Source organism: Nansenia antarctica, assembly GCF_963989245.1.
Source record: "Nansenia antarctica genome assembly, chromosome: 14".
NCBI classification, from domain to species: domain Eukaryota; kingdom Metazoa; phylum Chordata; class Actinopteri; order Argentiniformes; family Microstomatidae; genus Nansenia; species Nansenia antarctica.
Genome location: NC_137684.1, coordinates 3,904,235 through 3,927,612, shown reverse-complemented (window position 1 = coordinate 3,927,612; position 23,378 = coordinate 3,904,235). Strand labels below are relative to the sequence as shown.

At 46.3% G+C, this 23,378-nt stretch overlaps 1 protein-coding gene across 1 annotated transcript; it reads right to left on the bottom strand.

Moving 5' to 3' along the window:
- Positions 1 to 5,993: 5,993 nt before the first annotated feature.
- On the bottom strand, positions 5,994 to 22,963 carry LOC308170229 (peptidase M20 domain-containing protein 2-like; the record flags this gene model as incomplete). Its single annotated transcript, XM_080544997.1, has 9 exons — positions 5,994 to 6,196; positions 6,429 to 6,536; positions 6,739 to 6,874; positions 7,032 to 7,138; positions 8,644 to 8,709; positions 8,848 to 8,990; positions 9,769 to 9,917; positions 17,112 to 17,282; positions 22,850 to 22,963. The coding sequence occupies 9 exons, from the start codon at positions 22,961 to 22,963 to the stop codon at positions 5,994 to 5,996; spliced, it is 1,197 nt and encodes a 398-aa protein (XP_080401123.1).
- Between the last annotated feature and the right edge of the window lie 415 nt (positions 22,964 to 23,378).

The following is a 23,378-nucleotide window of genomic DNA, read 5'->3' as shown; positions in this document are numbered from 1 at the left end:
GTCCCTGACTAATAAGATGGACGAATTGAGACTACATGCTGCAAAGAATACCTCTGTGTCATTGGCTGCTATAGGCATAAAAGGAGAGAAACTCATGGTGTGGCCCCCATCTTCCCCTGACCTCAACCCTATTGAGAACCTTTGGAGCATCCTCAAGCAAAATATATATGAGGGTGGGAGGCAGTTCACATCAAAACAGCAGCTCTGGGAGGCTATTCTGGCATCCTGCAAAGAAATTCAAGCAGAAACTGTCCAAAAACTCACAAGTTCAATGGATGCAAGAATTGTGAAGGTGATATCAAAGAAGGGGTCCTATGTTAACATGTAACTTGACCTGTTAAGAAGTTTTTGTTTGAAATAGCTTTTGATTTCAGTAAATATGACCTCCTAATGACCTCCTAACCCTAAATTCATCAAATTACCATTTGTAGTTCTTTACAACCTATAAAATGTTTTGAAACTCTGTTGTGCATAATAATTTGGAACAGTGGATTTTGAGTTTTTTATTTAAAAAAAAAAATACTGTTATCATTGGGAGGTTTGTTCAATAAAATTTGAATTATACTCTAACGGTTGATGACTTGAAAATTATACTGATTGTCATTTGCATCGACTATTTAGGAAAATCTGAGAAAAATATAATTTGCATAATAATTTGGAACGGGCTGTATATTACAAGCGTTTACATTGCACCGAATGCAGATGGTAGCTTAGCATTGGCGCGGCTATATGACGTCATCAGTAGTCAACAAAGCGCGGACCCACAGGCAGTTCACATTATAGCCGGAGACTTCAATCATGCCAACCTGAAGGCAGTACTACCCAAGTTCTATCAGCATGTTAAATGTGCAACAAGAGGAGAAAAAACACTGGATAAGGTATACACCAACATCAAACGTGCTTACAAGGCTAGACCGCTAGCTCATCTAGGCATGTCTGACCATGTGTCAATCCTCCTGATCCCAGCCTACACTACCATGAGGAAAAGTGCTCCCATCACCACTAAGACTGTCAGAACCTGGCCAGAAGGGTCCGCTCCACTGCAGATCTGCCTAAATGACACCTCATGGCAGGAATATGAGCATGAGGACCTGGAACAGTTCACGTCGTCGGTTCTGAACCACATAGTGAACTGCACCAACTCAGCCACCGTGGACAAACGGGTCCGGGTCTACCCCAACACGAAGCCATGGATGACTGGGAAGGTCCAAAAACTGATCAATGAGAGGGACAACGCCTTTCTCGCAGGGAAGGGCACACTGCTGGAAGGGTACACTGCTGTACAGCACCACCAGGGCTAACCTAAAGCGCGGCATCCGAGAGGCATCCTGAGCAACGACTCCAGGCGGATGTGGCAGGGGGTTCAGCACATGACAAACTTCAGAGCCAATAGGCTCACAGCCGCAGAGGACGACCCCCTGCTGGCGGAAAAGCTGAACTCCTTCTAAGCCCGGTTCGACGAGGGGCGTACGGAGGTAACCACAACACAAACACCACTCTCTCCAGCTCTCAGCAGCCTCACCCTCACAGAGCATGAAGTGAGACGCGTGCTGAAGGCGGTGGACCCCAGGAAAGCCTCGGGGCCGGATGGCGTCCTGGGACGGGTGCTGAGGGACTGCGCCGACCAGCTGGCCGGGGTTTTCACCAACATCTTCAACCAGTCCCTGTCCCAGGCCACCATCCCACCCTGCCTGAAAACCTCAACTATCATCCCAGTCCCGAAGAAAAGCACGGTGAGCTGCCTAAACGACTACCGCCCGGTGGCACTCACACCAATCATCATGAAGTGCTTCGAGAAACTAGTCCGGGCCCACATACTCACACGCCTCCCGCCCAACCTGGATCCATACCAGTTCGCCTACAGAGCCCACAGGTCCACAGAGGACGCCATCGCGACGACTCTCCACGCCACTCTATCCCACCTGGAGAGGGGAAACAGCTACGCGAGACTGCTCTTTGTGGACTTCAGCTCTGCCTTCAACACCATCCTTCCAGACAGGCTAGTGACCAAACTACTAGACCTGGGTCTATCACACTCTATATGTGCATGGATCAAGGACTTCCTGACCGACCGCCCCCAGAGGGTGCGGGTGGGCTCCCACACTTCCACAGCCCTCAGACTCAGCACTGGGTCCCCCCAGGGCTGCGTGCTAAGCCCCATCCTCTACAACCTCTACACCTACGACTTCACCCCCGTCCACCCCAGCAACTCCATCGTAAAGTTTGCAGACGACACCACCGTGGTGGGCTGCATCACGGGGGGGGACGAGGCGGCGTACAGGGATGAGGTAGAGCAACTGAGCAAGCTGTGCAAGGTTAACAACCTGCTGCTGAACAAGTCAAAGACCCAGGAAATCATCGTGGACTTCAGGAGGAAAAAGTCCGAGATCCAGCCCCTGCTCATCGATGGAGAGAGCGTGGAGAGAGTCTCAGCCCTCCGATTCCTGGGGGTGCACATACAGGATGACCTGTCCTGGAAGAACGACACAACAGCCACCATCAAGAAGGCACAACAGCGGCTCTACATCCTGAGAGTCCTCAGGAAGGAACACATCAAGCAGGAGATAATGGTGGCCTACTACCGCGGCGCAGTGGAGAGCATCCTCACCTACGGCATCTGCAACTGGTTCTCCAGCTGCACAACCGCGGAGAGAAAGAGTCGTGAGAACAGCCCAGAAGATCACCGGCGCCCCCCTCCCCTCTCTGGAAGAGCTGTACAACACACGCTGTCTCAGGAAGGCCTCCAAGATCTCCAGATACCCAACCCACCCTGGGTACGAACACTTTACCCGGCTGCCCTCGAAAAGGCGGTACAGGATCATGGCCGCAAGGACAAACAGACTGAAGCACAGCTTCTACCCCAGGGCCATCCAGGCCCTGAACACAGCAAAGACCTAGGTTCTGGGCCCTGGACAGTCTGGACGGATTGATGGCAGCTGCTGGACTGAAAAAATCAGGTGTAGTGCTGAGGCACATATGTACATTTCTAGCCTGCAAACTGCGACACTTCAAATGAATGTGCAATAACACTATGTGCAATATGACAACCCTAGTCGTCTATCTGTACAGTATAGTATAGTGGATAGTGTACATAGCCTTTATTTATGTAAACCAGCTCCTTCCCTTGTGTTTTTTTTAGTTTTTTTTCTTTCCTAGCACCAGGGGAGCCACCCCTCCTAAATGTCGTTGTTTGGTACCTGTACTATAGCAATGACAATAAAGACCATTCATTCATTCATTCATAAATGTGGCCTAACTTATTAATGCAAGTGCAATTCAAAATGGAATAATCCCGAGAGAAGCCCCGACAGGCGCACATAGCAGGCGCACCCCTGCGAGCTACACGTCGGAATTCGACCTTTGGAGTCTGCCGTGTGAGACCAGGTTGCAGCCACATACACCTGCCAGCACTTGAAGCTCAAAACGAGAGTGAATACCAACAGAAGAATATTGCAGGGGATTTTGTCAAATAATGTTGGCTCGCTACCCACACGTTTAGCTGTGTTACTCATTCCACGAATGCATGATCCTTACAAGTTGTACCTCGTTGTAAAGGTGACTAATAAGGCTTTCCAACGATATAAAATACAATACCCATTGGTATTATTAAAGGGGAGGAAGAATCGACTGAAATAAAGTTTATAGTTATATATGGCACTGAATCATAACGCAATTTAGACATTATAATGTTCCAGACCTTTGCTTGAGGACATTTTCTCTAACTGGACCTTGTTGAATTTTTTGCTGAATACCCCTGCTATAGTCGTTCGGTGAGAGGGCTATGTATGTCATCTGCATATTTGTGGTAGGCAATTTTGTTATTTTTTATGATGTGTCCCAATGGAACCTCTAGAGCAGCGGTTCCCAACCTATGGGCCGCGGCCCACTGGTGGTCTGTGAGAGTACTGCAAGTGGGCCGCCAAATCATGGGCAAAAAAAAACTTTTTAATTTAAAAAAGATAAAAAATCTTGGATTGAACAGCCTTGATCGTATTGTGTGTGGTGTGCGCCGATATTTCCATCCGAAAAGAAGAAGTCAGCTCGCTTCTTGATTGGCTACATTCCTTCCCGGACTCGCGAACAGGGTTGCCAGATGGGATCGACATTTTCCACCCTAACCACAGTCTAAAACCGCTAATTCCACCCCCCAAAAACGAGCTCATCTGGCAACCCTAGTTGGGAGTTGGGAGTTGCCCACACACATAATGATGTTTGGTCGTAAATATTGAACACATACAACGATCTTGGTATTTGATCACCTGCTATATAAAACATCGCCGCTCGGCTTTAATGGTTTAACTGCTATTTATTTTTTTACAAAATGTGTTTGTAACCCTGTATATGTTCATATTCTTACAGATGAGCAGAGCTCCAACCCAGGTTCAGACAGCGAGCCCAGCTCCACCACATCAGGAAACACAGTAGAGAAACCATACCACTGTTACCAGTGTGGGAAGAGTTTCAATCGTGCAGGAGACTTAAAGAGACACCAGAGAATACACACAGGAGAGAAACCATACCAGTGCACACAGTGTGGCAAGACCTTCAATCAAGCAGGATACCTAAAGATACACCAGAGAATACACACAGGAGAGAAACCATACCAGTGCTCCCAGTGTGGCAAGAGTTTCAATACTGCAGGACAGCTAAAGAGACACCAGAGAATACACACAGTAGAGAAACCATACCAGTGCTCCCAGTGTGGGAAGAGTTTCAAAAGTGCAGGACTCCTAAAGAGACACCAGAGAATACACACAGTAGAGAAACCATACCAGTGCACACAGTGTGGCAAGAGCTTCAATCATGCAGGACACCTAAAGATACACCAGAGAATACACACAGGAGAGAAACCATACCAGTGCTCCCAGTGTGGCAAGAGTTTCAATCAATCAGGAGGCCTAATTCTACACCAGAGAATACACACAGGAGAGAAACCATACCAGTGCTCTGAGTGTGGGAAGAGTTTCAGTCAAGCAGGAAGCCTGAAGAAGCATCAGAGAGGAAGAATCTGCAGGAGTGTGTGATGTTCACCACACCGGATAAGTGGTTGTTGAAGATCACTCCACGGTTCTTGCCACCAGAGGGAGGCATCGAGCAGTCCACCCTGCCACAGGTCATTATAACAAATCACAGATGTTAGCATGATAGAAGAACCAACTGATGTAGGCTGCTGTATGTTTTACTTACACCTCCCAGCATGTCTTTTAGTTTCCACTTCCTATTCTTATCCATTTTAATGTCAGATTGAGTTTTTGTTTGAATTTGTGAAAGCTAAGTGGACTACTGACATGGTTTTCTAACATTTACACTGTGGTGTTTTTTTTGTTGAGTTATGAATAAAAATTCTATCTTCTAAGGTTTGTTCTCAAATTGTATATCATTCTCTCAACAGATTGTATATACATATGTATATATTTTGGATAATCTCAGTTTAATGATGCATACTTAGAATACATTTAAAAATCCAGTGGGCGTACTGTACCGAAGAACAGATTATTGCTTTAACTGCCCAGACTACTTATTTCCATGTTATAATAACTGCTTGGATAAATGACAACTAATGACATGATGAGATTTGTCAGAGGGTTTATTAAATTGTCTTAATGGAGATCTAAAAACTGGCCATTACAATGCATTCATAATAATGCAATATTGATAGGGCATCTATTTGGGATTAAGCCTAATTTACCTCAAAGCCTGGGTATATCTCTCGCCAAAATAGGACACTTTTTTATGATGGTGTTTTTATTCTAGGTAAACTAGATATAATTCGATTCTAGGTAACTGTGATATAATTTTGACAAATGATGCAATAGTGGATTACGTTGTGTCTTTTATTTCAATCAAATAAATGATCCATTTAAGTCATCCTAGAACGTAGTATCCTAGAACGTACTCTTATGCAATAGTAAATAGTTATGTCGTTTTCATTCTACATCAAGCACTGGTGTTGCATCTCCTGTCTGCCAGAGCATGCTGTGTTTGCAGGTGTCTCAGAGCTGCACTCCACCACACGACATGGCCCCTGAGGCGTCCTGCCCCAGTCCACTCCCCAGGAGTCGTTCCTCCTTTAGTTTGACCTCTGTGAACTCCTCCCTCACCCGCTGCAGCAGCTCTGGACACAGCAGCACATCCAGGGCCGTCATGGCCAAGGCCTTCGCTGCCCGCAGAGCATAGAACTGAGCCTTCTCATCACCTACAAGGAATCAGTCAAGGACAAGGAATTACATAACATCGTTTTATTTTATTTTTAACATGCTTTTCCCAATCCAATGACTACAACATCTGAACATGCAGCATGCTGTAGGGAAGAAAACATGCTGGCTTTGATAAAGATGACATATACTGTATATATAATCTAATGTGATCAAAAGGAAAACTATTACTGTAATCAGATAACAGTGGTCATGCATGTTTAAGGTGCATACCAGCTGCTACAGTGTACTCTTCTGTGTGATTCAGAGCCTCAGAACCAATATAGAAGTAGGGGTGGATTCCAGGTATAATAAAAGACACATTTCCAAAGTCAGTGGAGCCTGTGGGTGTTCAAGACAATATGGGCCTTTCATGAAGTTATACAAGAGCTTTCATATAGTCACACACAACATTTCTATCTCATTGCATAACTGTTGTTTCTATCGCAACTGAACTGTTGCCTGAGTATTGTGTAGAAACGAATGTCCACCTTCTAATGACCACAAGAGGGCCTATGGGATGCATAAGAGATGCTTCTCCTACCAGAAGAGTTTTTAAGAACCTCTTCATCTGTTGTGAATTCCATCCCCAAGGCTTTGCCGTTGTCCTCATACAGACTGTGCAGTGTGGTGTTCCGCAGGACGTTGTCAAACGCATTCTTTGCAAACTGGACTTCAACCTTAGGAAGACATTTTTGGTAAAAATGTTTTAATAATAATGAAAAAAAGTAATACACGTTGGGTTCAATGCAACAGAAAAATGCATGACTGTACCAGATGAGTTCTTAATTTCTATAATAATTTTCCTATGTGGTGATTTTTTGTAAAATCGCTTACTTCACAGCCAGTTGCCATGGCAGCAGATCTAAAACACCTCTCAGCCTTGGCTTTGATAGTGGGCAGGTATTTGCGTGAGGGAGTGCGCAGGTACCGTATTTTCCGCACTATAAGGCGCACTTAAAAGTCCCAAAAAAAAAAAAAAAACGACAGTGCGCCTTATAATCCGGTGCGCCTTATATATGGATCAGAATGTAAAAATTACATGACCAATATTTTTTTTTTAATAATAATAAAATGTTTCAGTACGACTGGTAAACTACAAAGCCGCACCGCTTGCAGCATTACGGTAATCAGTAAACGACGGCCGCCATCTTGGAATCTCCGCGAATGCTATTGTTATGCTATCATGTGCTCTGAATGGATGCCGTACTCACCCAACTGTTCAATTCGGACACTCACACCGCTTGCAGCATTACGGTAATCAGTAAACACCGGTGTTGTGCTTACTCACAGTCCCACACCACAAGACCCCAAGTAAAGAAGACTAAACAGAGTTTCCGAGGGAACAAAGTGAGATTCTTGGTGCTTTCAACTTGAAGTTTTAAAGTACCCACTCGATATAATAAACAACAGTTTAACGATCACTAAACACTTATCATTTGTGTATTGGATTCATTATTCTCGTTTGCCGGAGGCTACCGGTAAGGGAGGGTTGATTTGTAAACATACTTTCGTTTTAGCTCGTGTTCAAAAGCAAGAACTGTGTGTTCATCTAGTTATGTGTAGTTATGTGTTTTTAGCATGTCGATGTTCTCCCAGTATGTTGTCATGTTATTAAAATACAGTTTAGACCTTCGTAGCGATGTGTTTTGTTAGCTGTTAGCCGCTAGCAGCGTTTGTTGTGGTTTGGTCAGATTCACTTTTCTCCCATTCAGTGTTTGAGATGAACCAACATTCAAATACGCCTGTCGTGTTCAATCTTTCTCTGATTTGAATGTATGACACATCATTTGAAAGCTTACAATCTGTAGTTTAAGCATGTGTAAAAACTGAAAAAGTACGTTGCACATTTCACCAGGAGCTGTCACATATTGGTTGTTGGTTATAATTGTATAGCCTATTGGTTGTTTTCTGGTGTTGTTTTGCTCTGTTTGTAGTCTACTTGATGTATTTTTATCAGCTGTTAAATCACCACAGCGGTTAATCCACTAATAGAGATAATAGCAGATTGAAAATGCTTGTAGCTAACTACTCTATATCTCGTGGTTGCAGCTATTGCGAATTGCTATTCACGCGAGTCAGCTGTGAATCACCGCAGGTCCTTGACGCTTGTTGCAAAAATGGATGACGAACGGCTGATACTTGAGGTGGAAAAATATATATTTTTGACAGTGGAGCAGGTAGAACGTTGATGGTGACAACGCTCAGGTGGAGCTTGGACAACGGGAAGTTGACACAACACCGATGGAGAGGTGACGCAACGCAGTAGGTGGAGCTTGGGCGTAACGCAACCCCAGTCAAACGTTTGACTGCAGTATCTATTCTATGCGCCTTATAATCCGGTGCGCCTTATAATCCGGTGCGCCTTGTGTATGAAAAAAATTCTAAAATAGGCCATTCATTGAAGGTGCGCCTTATAATCCGGTGCGCCTTATAGTGCGGAAAATACGGTAATACTCCAGCTCAGTGTAGGCAGGGATGATATTGGGTTTCACCCCACCATGCTTGATGATACCTGCACAGGACAAGGTCCACCAGTGCTTGAGAGCAAGTGGGAAAGGTCACTACAAGAAACAGTTGTTGTTGTATGTTAAACATAACTCCTGAAGACAAGATCAGGAGGAACATAAGTGTTAACTAGGCTGTCCCTCACCATGGACTCTCCAGTCTGGTTTGAGTTGCTGTCTGAGCACAGAGATGTTGTTGTAGGCCAGGACAGCAGCGTCCAGCGCATTGATCCCTTCCCAGGGGTAGGCGGCAGCATGAGACGCCTTGCCATGGTACCTCACTATGACACTGGAAATGAAATCATAAACCAGACACTAAGTGTTAGACTCTGTCCTCCTGGTTTATTCTGGGAGTAGGACAGGGGCACGAGAGATCTCTCACACATAACTGGCCTGTAGCCTGAAATAGCTACAGGCCAGAAACGAGGGCCTCCAACTACAACGAGAGCTCCTGCACAGTTGATATTGACCTATCCGCCCCGCGGTGGTGTAGCGGTCTACGCACTGGCCGCTAGTGCATGCTGCCCACCGGGGCCGGGGTTCGTATCCCGGCTTGCCAGATCCAGATATGGCCGAGGCACACGGGAAGCGGCATATTGGCCGGCCGCTTCCGAGGGGGGTATAGGAGTATTTCTGGACTAGGATCCGTCGCGCAACACCGCCCCCTGGGTGCCGGAATAACGGTACTGGGCTCGAGGAGCCAGTCAGCCTAGTCTGCCTGGCGCCCTCCTCTGGGACTGCCGGCCACGGGGTCGTGCGGCGGATCCTATGCAATAGGCAGGGGATAATTGGATGCTAAGTTGGGTTAAATTGGCTACCAAATTGGGTGAAAAAGGGATAAAATCTGAAAAACAAATTTTTTTAAAAAAAAAGATATTGACCTATCAATATCAATAAATGATTGCATGCACTACTACAACATGCATGTTTCTAATGTGTTATTCGTGTAGTTGGAAATTACTGTGAGAAGTGGAAATCAAATATTTGTCTTTATTCATCATGAAATATATTGTAATAGACTGTTTTGGTTGTAAGAACCGATAAAATAACGAATCAAATAGCCTTACTCGTGTTCAGCCACGTCTGGCAGATAGGAGGCATCCTCCTGTGAGGGGTGGGCCATGAAAGCCATGTCAAGGCCTTCAAAAGCACCCAACCGTACCATGTCTATTTTACCCCCACCATCCTCCTCGGCTGGGGTCCCCAACACCGTCACCTGTGGAGAGAGCAAGTTACCCGATCAACCTGTGTCTAGTTCCATGCTCTCTCACGGCATCCACGGACTTGTATATAATTCAACGTTATACAGGCTGTATAATACAGCATAAACAATATAGTTGAGGAATTTGGCTATTTATTGCACTGAGAATTGGCGCAGAGCATGCTCAAGGTGTCAGTCTTCAGAAAAGACTTCTCAGATTTCTATTGCATAATTCATGTGTGTGCGATCATATATCTACAGTATATGTATGTGTATGAGCGCTGACAATACCTGGCAGTGGCGGCTGGCCGATAGAGGGCGCTGGGGCGCCGCCCCCACCTTCACTTCCTAGTTGCGATTTGTAAAAGTTTTTTTTTTTAAATAAACATTGTTTATTCACAAAATGCGGCTGATATTCTGTCGGCGCCTATCAGCATTCATTAAAAATCCTCCAATACAATAAACATTTGTATCTGGGTGTGTGTAAAATTCACTGTTAAAATACATAGGGGGAGGAGTCGGGACGCCGGTCGAATGCAAGTCTATCGCAGGCCAAATACTTTTCGCTTACACGTGAGCTGTAGCAGCGCTCCAATTGGCTGTCTCCTATTTCTCGGCCGGGGCGCAAAAATGTGCGCCTTGAATATCCGCCTACGCTACCTGTTCCCGTGCTGCAAGCTACGCCACCTGTTCCTGTGCTGTAAGCTACGCCACCTGTTCCTGTGCTGCAAGCCACGCTACCTGTTTCTGTGCTGTAAGCTACGCTACCTGTTCCCGTGCTGCAAGCTACGCTACCTGTTCCTGTGCTGTAAGCTACGCTACCTGTTCCCGTGCTGCAAGCTACGCTACCTTTTCCCGTGCTTCAAGCTACGCTACCTGTTCCCGTGCTTCAAGCTACGCTACCTGTTCCTGTGCTGTAAGCTACGCTACCTGTTCCTGTGCTGTAAGCTACGCCACCTGTTCCTGTGCTGCAAGCTACGCCACCTGTTCCTGTGCTGTAAGCTACGCTACCTGTTCCTGTGCTGCAAGCTACGCTACCTGTTCCTGTGCTGCAAGCTACGCCACCTGTTCCTGTGCTGCAAGCTACGCCACCTGTTCCTGTGCTGCAAGCTACGCTACCTGTTCCCGTGCTGCAAGCTACGCTACCTGTTCCTGTGCTGTAAGCTACGCTACCTGTTCCCGTGCTGCAAGCTACGCTACCTGTTCCTGTGCTGTAAGCTACGCTACCTGTTCCCGTGCTGCAAGCTACGCCACCTGTTCCTGTGCTGCAAGCTACACTACCTGTTCCCGTGCTGCAAGCTACGCTACCTGTTCCTGTGCTGTAAGCTACGCCACCTGTTCCTGTGCTGCAAGCTACGCTACCTGTTCCCGTGCTGCAAGCTACGCCACCTGTTCCTGTGCTGAAAGCTACGCCACCTGTTCCTGTGCTGTAAGCTACGCCACCTGTTCCTGTGCTGCAAGCTACGCTACCTGTTCCTGTGCTGCAAGCTACACTACCTGTTCCTGTGCTGCAAGCTACGCCACCTGTTCCTGTGCTGTAAGCTACGCCACCTGTTCCTGTGCTGCAAGCTACGCTACCTGTTCCTGTGCTGCAAGCTACGCTACCTGTTCCTGTGCTGCCACCTGTTCCTGTGCTGCTACCTGTTGTCTGCTGCTAGAGATGCATGCCATCTCTGACCTGTCATTCAATGATTTTTGTGATCGCAAGTCTATGGGCTTTCTACACATTAACATCCGTAGCCTGTTACCCAAACTAGACCTGCTAAAGTCTTGGGCACACACTGTTACTCCTGATGTTCTAGCTATTTCTGAATCATGGCTTAAGAACAGTGTTCTCAATCTAGACATCTCCATACCAGGTTACAACATTTTTCGCCAGGACAGAGCCACCAAAGGTGGTGGTGTAGTTTTGTTTGTTAAAGACCATCTGCAATGTTCTATCTTAATTTCCAAGTCTGTCCCCAAACAATTTGAACTGCTAGTGTTAAGGATCAAACTGTCTTCCAATTTCTTTCTCTCTGTCGCTGTCTGCTACAGACCACCCTCTGCCCCAGCTTGCACCCTAACTGCACTTGGTGTACTCCTGGCCCCACACGTTTCCTCTGAGTTTGTCCTCCTGGGTGATCTAAACTGGGACATGTTCAACCCCCCAGACGTAGTCACGCAGCAATTCGATCCTCTGAACCTTTCCCAAATCATATCTGAGCCCACCAGACGCAATCAGAAATCTCCTTCATCTGCCACGCTGATTGATGTCATCCTTACGAATGCCCCTTCTAATTATAAATCTGGTGTCTTCAGTCAAGATCTGAGTGATCACTGTGCCATTGCTTGCATACGCTCTGGCTCCTCAATCAAGCGACCATCAGTGATCGTAACCAAGCGCTCTCTGAAGAAGTTTGAGCTGGGGGCCTTTCTCCACGATGTTGCAGCAGAAAACTGGGACCGAATTAACTCAGTCTCCACTGTGGATGACGCCTGGTCCTATTTTAAGATAACTTTTAATCAGATCATCAACAAACACGCCCCACTCATAAAATGACGGATAAAGGATCGCTTCAGCCCCTGGTTTTCCCATGACTTGGCTGAGTTGATCCGCCAGAAGAACACCTTATGGCGGAAAGCTCGTTCCACCCAGTCTCCTGCTGACTGGCTTGCCTTTAGGCAGTGTAGAAATAAAAGCACTCAGGCTGTCAGAAAAGCCAAAACCAGTTACTTCTTGGACAAATTTGCATCCTGTGGCTCTGACGCCAAGATGTTTTGGAAAACGGTCAAAGCCATGGAAAACAAACTCACTTCCCCTCATCTTCCTAGTACAATGACCTATGGTGACACTGTTGTCACTGACAAGTCTCTCATGGCTTCGCTTTTTAATCATGACTTTGTCAACTCGGTCCATGTATTCTCAGCTACTCCCCCCATTGCTGCTTCATCACATTCTCCTCCTCCTTCCAGCTGTGACGCTTTCTCCTTTAAACCTGTCTTGACCTCAGAGGTTTTAGAGGAGCTAACCAAGCTAGACTCAAACAAGTCTGCTGGCCTTGATGGGCTCGAACCCATGTTTTTGAAAGCTGCTGCACCTGTCATTTCCGCTCCCATTACACGGCTTTTCAACATGTCTTTTGAGCTGTCTGTCTTTCCTCCTGACTGGAAATCCGCGCTGGTCTTTCCCCTCTTTAAAGGTGGCTCTAGCTCCGACCCCAACTGCTACAGGCCCATCTCCATCTTGCCGTGCCTGGCCAAGGTCCTGGAGAAGCTGGCTCTCAAACAGCTCAGCCACTTCATGGCCTCAAACAACATCCTGTCTAACATGCAGTCTGGGTTCCGGCCTGGCCACGGGTGCATCACAGCTACCTTGAAAGTTATGGATGACATTCGCACTTCCTTGGACTCCAAGCAGGTCTGCATCGCTGCCTTTATCGACCTAGCTAAGGCCTTTGATTCTGTCATCCATTCCATCCTTCTACAGAGGCTCTCCAACATTGGTCTCTCAACAAACTCTTGCAACTGGTTTGCCAGCTATCTAACTGACCGAGTTCAGCAAGTGAAGACTGAAAATATCTTGTCAGACCATCTCACCATCTCTAAAGGGGTGCCTCAAGGCTCCATCTTGGGACCAACGTTGTTCTCAATCTACATCAATGATGTTGCAAAAGATGCTGGCAAATCCCAGATCCATCTTTATGCTGACGACACCATCTTGTATTGTGCAGGCCCTTCACTCCACTCTGCGGCTTCCACTCTACAACTCAGCCTCACCTCCATTGAGCAGTCTTTTCATCGCCTCCATCTTCTCCTCAACACCAAAAAACCAAAGTGCATTCTTTTCGACCGGAGACCTCGTGTCAGCAGCCCCCCTAAGATCTTCTGTGTTGACGGTTCCGAGCTGGAGTTTGTCTCTTGTTACAAATACCTTGGCCTTTGGCTGGACTCATCCCTCTCCTTCACCACCCACATAAAGCACCTGCAGACAAAAGTCAAAGCTCGCCTAAGCTTTTTATACCGGAACAAGGCCTCCTTCACCCGTGCAGCCAAACATACCCTTGTCAAGATGACCATCCTGCCCATATTTGACTATGGCGATACCATCTATAGGATGGCATCTCAGTCTGCCCTCAGGAAACTCGACACACTCCATCACTCCGCCATTCGTTTTGCCACTAGTGCGCCTTTCACAACTCACCACTGTGTTCTGTACACCCTTGTAGACTGGACATCTCTTCACAGCAGACGGCTCTGTCACTGGCTTCATATTATCTACAAATCCATACTTTGCAAAACACCTTTCTACCTCTCATCCCTTCTGCACCTCTCTCACCGCCCCGTCATCGTTCTAAGATCCAGTGATCTTGTCCGACTCACCATCCCCAAAGCCCGTACCGTAGTCGCTTTCCGGTTCGCTGCAGCACACGACTGGAACACCTTACAAAACACCCTCAAACTCACCGCCCTCACCTCACTCACTGCTTTCAAACAAACCCTGCAGCGAACCATAGTCGATCAATGCACCTGTTGATCACCGTCTCTCACCCATCCCATAACCCATCACTGCCTCATTTTAAGTACCCCTGCTCCACTACCCCCGCTATCCCTCACCTCCGCTCTTCCTCACCCCTACCTCCTCCGTCTCTCTCCCCTCTCTCTGACTGTTAGTATTTTAATGCATCTGTATTTGCCAGTGTTTTATTGTTTTATAGTTTTATTGTTTGATTGATTTTTTGTTTATTGTATTACTTAACCTTGTTTTATTTCTAGCTCCCCCCCCCCCCCCCCCCCCCCAAAGAGCCATTGCTTTTTGGTCAGGCTGCATTTGCAAATAAGAATTTGTTCTTACATGTTTGCCTGGTTAAATAAAGGTTAAATAAATAAAAAAAATACGTGAAGAGCTTGACTCCGCATTTGATCTGAAACTTAAACCAATTAAAGAATGTCTGGATTCACTCCGCAAGGATATGATTTCCAATACGACCAAGGTAAAGGACCTGGAAACAGCCGCTAACGAGACGGAACGCCGTCTAACTGATATCGAACAAAAACTTTCTCAACCCCGCGGGAGGCTAACGTGAGGTATGGGCTGTTATTTCCACGCAAGCTGATTGTCACATTTGCTAACAACACTGCCTCCTTCACGGACCACAGAGAGGCCATGGCACACTACATCCAGGTAATTAAACCAACTCTATAATCCTGACTACATCAATGGCTAACATCAATACCTGAACAACAGCCCACTATATGGGCAATGTGACAGTAGACAATGTAATGAATCCTGGATTGATGGAGATGCCTATAGGCTACGTGACATTTAATTGGAGTCCCTGACTATGACGAATATATGATATGTATGTATATATCAGTGGTTCTCAACCTTTTTTGGGCCAGCGCCCCCCTGTCCATTATCCAGGCCTCTTACCGCCCCCCCATCAAAAAAAGTAGGCTTATTTTCTTCCCTAAATATTAATGTTGACTAATATTCTGTGTTATATAATTTAAAAAGCATGTCACTGAATGCCAAATAATAGATTGGATTTAACTGGGCAGTTGGAATATCATTATCATTAGTTTACCAGAGAGCAGAAAAGCCATGTGAATGTGAATAAAAATGCTGTTTCTGAGTGTTAAACAAACTCAGACAACATCAGAGAATACAAACAGACTGCTACGGAACAGCAGCAATTTCACACATGTCCGATGCAGAACAAACAGTAGGATGCAGAACTGTACATTACAACTAACATTGTTAGTTTTTTTTAAGTGTGCTGGTGTTGCATTTCTCCAAATTGCTGTTTTATGATGCTAATATTTATTCATTTTTGATTGGACTTTGGGGGGGGGTGTCACAATATAGCGGCAAACGCTAGGGGGCTATTATTTTAATATTTTATTTAGTATTCTATGGTATTATTTTCATAAACTGACCACTTCGAATTTCTCATATCAAAACATAACAAAGTTCAGAGCTCTGCGCTCTGGGAGCGCTCAGAGATGGGCGCTCTGACTGAAAACACGGTTGTTCCTGCTGTGATGTTCTGGTATGGTGGTATGGTATTAGCACTCATTTTAACTAAATTAAATAAGCTGTATTGAAAGGAAGGGAACGAAGCGAACGCAACAATTACAATGAGCCCACAAACTGAAACATATGTCACTCAAGCATAGCCTACAAGGAAAACACTCATAGAAGTTGGGCATTGGTCAACATGATGTTACAGATGGGATGAACCGGGGTTCTTTCTATCGTAGCATAGTATTGCAATTTCTGCACTGTACATGAACTGTCAAAATTCTTCTACAATGCAGCTTACCCAGACACATTGGAAACTTTTATTTTTTGGGGCGTGGCGCTACGTGTGTCTGCGTCACAGAGCCCGGCCAAGTTCAGAACACTGCGCTCTGGGAGCGCTCAGAGATGGGTGCTCTGACTGAAAACACGGTTTGTCCGAGCGAACTGACCGTTCGTGCATTTACGAATGTGCCCGTAATAACACAGCTGTTTTTCATGAGAAAAATACTTTATGCGTGAACGAACGCCCCCCAAGAACACCTCAACGCCCCCCTTTTAAAAATATTTGTTCCAGCGCCCCCCGATGTTGTCTGAACGCCCCCGTTGAGAAACGATGGTATATATGAATAACAATTGATATGGATCAATTTATACCTCTTATTAGATTATAAATACTCTGGTTGTTATGTTTGCCTTTTGGTTGACAGCAAAAGGGAGAGAGAAGGATAGGGAGGGAGAGAAGGAGAGAGAGCAGGATGGTGTCGGCACACCAGAGAGAGAGAGAGAGAGAGAGAGAGAGAGAGAGAGAGAGAGAGAGCAAGAACCAGGTGAGAAAGTGGACAGGTAGTCAAGACCACATAAGTAAGTAGCCTTGAGAACCGATGGTTCTCGAGCCTAATGGCCCATAGGGAAGGAGCCTATCTCCTGTTTCCGTAGCGTGAGGCGGCTTAATGTACAAGTTAATACACCCCCTGGACATGACGCTGGTATGTCGCAGGGTCTTACCCCCTTGGGGGGGGGGGGGTCCATGCCACGGTCCATGCCACCCCCCCAAGGCAGCAAACCTAGGGGAAACACTGTTATTCTCATGCTAAAATCGACTGTAAATCCAGATTTTAAAGTTGATATTCTTCCCCGTGGAGCATGCCCCCATAACCTGTGCCCCACCCAAATTGTTTTGCACCAGCCACCACTGATACCTGGACACGAACAGGGAACTCGGGTGTGCATTCTACCAATGCTTTTAGCCCCAACGCTGCGGCAGCTCCCACTTCTGCGATCAGGTTATGGCCACAGGCATGTCCAAGGCCAGGTAATGCATCGATCAGGTTATGGCCACAGGCATGTCCAATGCCAGGTAATGATTGATTGAAAACCTTTATTGTCCCCAATGGGGAAATGTTGTTGTCAAACAGCTCAGTTAGGGCAGAAAACATTAAATACAGAAAACAGAAAACATTCAATAAAATACATAAAACAGTGCAGGCTCAATAAGTAAAAAGTTCCAAAAGTTCCAGCTCCAGGTCTCCCCCACCCTGCAGGGCCTGGTTGTAGAGTCGGAGTGCAGCTGGAACAAAGGACTGTCCAAATCTTTTTGTACTTTGGCGGGGGAGAACAAATCTGTGGCTGAACTTGCTCCTCATCCCCGCCAGCTCGCCGTACATCGGGTGGGAGGGATTGACCAGCATGGCCGCCAGTTTTTTCCCCATCCTCTGTTCTGCCACCACCTCTAGGCTGTCCATCCCGGTCCCCACCACAGAGCTGGCCTTCTTCACCAGTTTGTTTAGCTTCGCAGCATCCCTGGCACAGATGTTTCCACCCCAGCAGGCCACGGCGAAGAACAGAACGCTGGCAACCACCGACTGATAAAACATTTGCAGCAGCTTGTTGCAGACACCGAAAGACCTCAGCCTTCTCAGGAAAAACAGTCTGCTCTGCCCTTTCCTGAGAAGAGCCTCGGTGTTGTCAGTCCAGTCCAGTTTGTTATTAATTTGTACTCCCAGGTACCTGTAGGAGTCCACCCTCTCGACTTCCACCCCCTTGATGGTGATGGGGTCCTTCTCTTCCTCCTAAAATCCACCACCAACTCCTTTGTTTTGCTGGTGTTAAGCAAAAGGTAGTTGGTGTCGCACCACTGCACAAAGCTCTCCACCAGGGCCCTGTACTCCTCATCCCTGTCGTCTGTGATGTAACCGACGATAGAGGAGTCATCCGAAAACTTCTGCAGGTGGCACTGGTCGGAGCTAAACTGGAAGTCGGAGGTATAGAGGGTGAAGAGAAAGGGTGACAGAACAGTTCCCTGGGGGGCACCGGTGTTGCACACCACCACCTCAGACTGACAGCCCTGCAGTCTCACATACTGACGCCTGTCTGTGAGGTAGTTGTGGATCCAAGCCGTCAGGGAGTCCTCCACACACATCACTGCTAGTTTGTCAGCCAGCAGTGATGGCTTGATAGTGTTAAATGCACTGGAGAAGTCGAAGAACATGGTCCTCACCATGCTCTGTGGCCTCTCCAGGTGTGTGTAGGCCCTGTGCAGCATGTAAATGATGGCATCCTCCACCCCCATGCTCTCCTGGTATGCAAACTGCCGGGGGTCCAGGAAGTCCTTCACCTGGGGCTTAAGGTGTTGCAGCACTAGCCTCTCCAGGATCTTCATGACCTGTGGTGTCAGGGCGACAGGTCTGTAGTCGTTTGGGGTGCTGGGCCGTCCCTTCTTTGGCACTGGGACGATGCAAGAGGTCTTCCAGAGCTGTGGCACCCTCCTCAGTCTTAGAGATAGACTGAAGAGATGTTGGAATGTGTCCGCCAGCTCTCCAGCACACACCTTCAGAACCCTGGGGTTGATGTTGTCTGGACCTCTGGACTTGTTCACATTCACCCTGGAGAGCTGCCTTTTCACCTGCTCAGATGTTATAAAGCTGTGAGTACCGGTGTCTCCAGGTGTGAAGCATGCTCCCTGGCTCCTGGTGTTGGTAAGGGGAGGCAATTGCTGCTGGGGTGTGAGGGGGTCAGGGGGAGTGGGGGCTACTGTTGCCAGGGGTGCGGTACATTGGAGAGGGGAGGAGACGGTCGGGGGCTGTGGGGGGTGACAGGGGGATGGTTGGTCAAACCTGTTAAAGAAGCAGTTCAGGTCATCCGCCTGCTCTCGGGTCCCCTCCACCACAGTATGTGGCTGCTTGTGGCCCGTGATCTTCTTGAAACCCTTCCACACCTCCTTGGAGCTGTGGGCCACTAGCCCGCCCTCCAATTTCCTCCTGTATTCCTCTTTGGCTGCTCTCAGCTCCTTCTTCACCTCCTTCTGAGTGGCCCTGGCTCCCTCAGTGTCCCCTGCCTTAAACAGCCTCCTCTTCCTTTTCAGAAGGTTCTTGATGTTCCCATTTATCCACGGCTTGTTGTTAGGAAAGCACCGTACCTTTTTAATGGGGACGATGCTCTCCTCGCAGAACTTGATATAGTCTGTGACACAGTCTAGCAGACCATCTATGTCCTCCCCGTGGACTCTCTGGAACATCCCCCAGTCGGTTGTTTCAAAACACGCCCTCAGCTCCTCCTCCACGTCTTCTGACCATTGCTGGACAGTCCTGGTGGTGATAGGCAGCCTTTTTATGATAGGGGTGTATGTAGGTTCCATCCAGACCATGTTGTGATCGGATGCCCCTAGTGGCGGGAGGGCAGTGGATGCATCGTAATGCATCGTATTCGCACAAGAAACTAATATGGAATACATCACTGACCGGTCCCCATGACGCACGGAATGCTGTCTCAAGTTTATAGTGACTATTCACACTCCATCCCTTTTCATCAGAGAAAAATTGCACCAACCTGTCGTGAGACTTTCTTTCTTCATATGCAAGTTCTGGGCAACTCCATATGTCTTTGCTTAGACTATAGAGATTGTCTTTGACTTCGTCAATACAATTGCCAACTTTCTGTTTGAACTCGAGGAGTGACTCAGTGGATATGGTGTGCCGAGCCATTGGCAGCTGGATAGTCTACGAAAGAAGGCTGAAAGCAGGTGTCTGAGGTACCTGTCTCCTACGCTATTGACACCTATGGTAATGGAGAAAACAATATTTCAAGTAACCTCGGCACGCACCTCAGGTCGTCCGGTACGTACGTATCTCTGAAATAAGCATGCTGTTAGTCGGCAGGGCGCAATCATCATTATATTTAGTCGGCAGTGCGCACTCATCATTATATTTGGTCGGCAGGGGGCACTCATAATTATATTTGGTCGGCAGGGGGCACTCATAATTATATTTGGTCGGCAGGGCGCACTCATCATTATATTTGGTCGGCAGGGGGCACTCATCATTATATTTGGTCGGCAGGGGGCACTCATAATTATATTTGGTCGGCAGGGGGCACTCATCATTATATTTGGTCGGCAGGGGGCACTCATCATTATATTTGGTCGGCAGGGGGCACTCATCATTATATTTGGTCGGCAGGGGGCACTCATCATTATATTTGGTCGGCAGGGGGCACTCATCATTATATTTGGTCGGCAGGGGGCACTCATAATTATATTTGGTCGGCAGGGGGCACTCTCCATCTGTTTTTCCATCACCAACTACAACAACAACCCAGTCCCAAACAAGAAGCTGATTCTCCAGAGATTTGCCGGGGAGGGCAAACAACAGGAGTGTAATTCTGTCCCAGCTCTGTTTAAACAGACAACAGTATGGGTAAATGTCTCAAGAGTGTGCCGTCACTGGATTTCTACGTTAAACCAAGCACACACCCCTATTATAAAGACTGATAAGAAGCAGACAAACAATAGATTGGGGGTAGCCAATATTTTAAATTTATTTCTCATTAAATTGGAAAAGAAAATGGTTTTCTAATTGCAATACGGGAGTGTATTTCTTAATCGATTAGTCTAACGACTAATTTAACGGTTTATTTTTTTACTTTTCGATAAAAAAAACAATTATTATCATGTGTAGGCCCCTTAATTTCCACCTCACTGCTATGTTTAGCCAACTTGAATGCCAACATGGCCATTTAGAAGTCTGTCCATCACCACAACACATAGCTAGCTAGTAGCTACATAGCTAGCTAACGTTACTCTCGCTGCTATGTTATGATTAGCTAAATTGATGCTAACGTAGCATGCGAGCTACGAGCTAGATAACGTACAGTAGGTGCGAGCACCACAATGACAATAGGCTACCGTAGCTAGCCAGCTACATAGCTAACATTACTAACACCAGAAGACAAGACATACAAACTGTGGTGAGCTACATTGCTTGTGTAACATTAGCTAGTAGCTATCCATTTTTCACTCATACACGGCCGGAAAAGTGAACAGAAATACAACACTGACTTACGGTGCTATCTTGCGGCTGTCTTCACAAATAGCTCCAGGATGCTTTCGCTTGAGGTTCTCGTTCATTGCAGATGTACTGCTGTGATAGGCCATTTCATTTTTGCTTATTTTTTTTTGCTTATTTTTTAGCTTTAATTATTTATTTATTTTTAACGACGCACCGACGCACATTACGCAAGTCGACGTATTGACGTAGTCGATTACGTCGACGACGTCTACGAATCGTAACAGCCCTAGTTGGAAGGTGAGATTAGCGAGGGACATGAGGGTCTTTGCTGATCATTTCTGAGTTTGAGAGTATTTAATTGTACACCTACTTAGTAGCTGAAGTTTGCCAGCAATATTAGAGCAACTTTAATAAGTTTGGAATTGAGCTGGCATAGCTATCAAGATATTTCTGAGGTGATTATAGCTAGCTAGCTAAATATCGTCATCACATTTGGCTTTTTTCACTTGAGGTTTTTGGTGAGGAGGTGCGATGCGTTTGTCTAATTCTCTAAATGTGCAGGATGTGGGTCATCAAATCCATCCGTGACAATTGAAAAGTACAAAACATGCTGTCAATATTATTATATCTTTCTTGGATGATATTTGAGTGATCGTAAATTGCTCAACAGTGAACGTTATTAGAACGTTATTAGAACGTTATTAGTACGTTATTAACGTTATTAGAACGTTATTAGAACGTTATTATACGTTATTAGAACGTTATTAGCACGTTATTAGAACGTTATTAGAGCGTTATTAAACGTTATTAGAACGTTATTAACGTTATTAGAACGTTATTAGAGCGTTATTAAACGTTATTAGACGTTAATAGACGTTATTAGAACGTTATTAGAGCGTTATTAAACGTTATTAGAACGTTATTAAACGTTATTAAACGTTATTAGAACGTTATTAGAGCGCAGCAGCGCAACAATGTTGAAGCAGCACAGTTATCACTGGGCATCACGGGAGTAACGTAGCTAAAAGCCTGAGCTCCAAAATGTCTTTAAAAAACCTTTTTAAACCTAAATTATATTTACACAGATAATGTCATATAGACAATGGCATACTAATACTTTTGTCTCTTTGTAAGACTACACTTTTGATTGTAAAACCACAAATGGAGGACACGGAATACGCTGAGGGGTGTCTGCAACCTCTTTCATCAATTGAAGCTCTCCTCAACGCCCCCAATCCCTCGCCTCCTCCCTGCCCCCCATACCTAGAGCATTGGATGGGCCGTGAGACAGATGTAAATAGAGAGATAGGTGAGTACATTGGATGGGCCGTGAGACAGATGTAAATAGAGAGATAGGTGAGTAGCCGGGCCCACCTCTCACACACATCGTAGAATTAGTTTAAGACATGGTTGTTGTCTATGGGGGGCGTTTATGAATGAACGATAAGTGGACAATCCCTTGTTGTGTACCTTTTTGGGACTGATGTTTCTTATCTTCATTAGCAGCTGTCTCAGCCAATGCCCCATGTCCTTTAATGGCGGGTGAGGGCCCTCTGTTGGCGTCTGAGGTATGTTCACCAACAGCACCTGTCCGGATGTCACCTCATGAGTGTTCACTCTGTCATAAAATGTTTGGAACAGCCAATGCACTCAACAAACACCTGCTGAGCCACCAGCAGGGGAGACCACACGTCTGTCCCGTCTGCCAGCGAGGCTTTAAACGCCACGATCACCTGTGAGTCACAAACCCTTCCTCCTTTCTGAGATGAAGTCATTTACCCTTTCTCCTGTCTGTGAATTATGTACCCTTTCTCCTGTCTGTGAATCATGTACCCTTTCTCCTGTCTGTGAATCATGTACCCTTTCTCCTGTCTGTGAATCATGTACCCTTTCTCCTGTCTGTGAATCATGTACCCTTTCTCCTGTCTGTGAATCATGTACCCTTTCTCCTGTCTGTGAATCATGTACCCTTTCTCCTGTCTGTGAATCATGTACCGTATTTTCCGCACTATAAGGCGCACTTAAAAGTCCCCAAAAAAAAAAAAAAACGACAGTGCGCCTTATAACCCGGTGCGCCTTATATATGGATCAAAATGTAAAAATTACATGACCAATATTTTTTTTTTAATAATAATACAATGTTTCAGTACGACTGGTAAACTGCAAAGCCGCACCGCTTGCAGCATTACG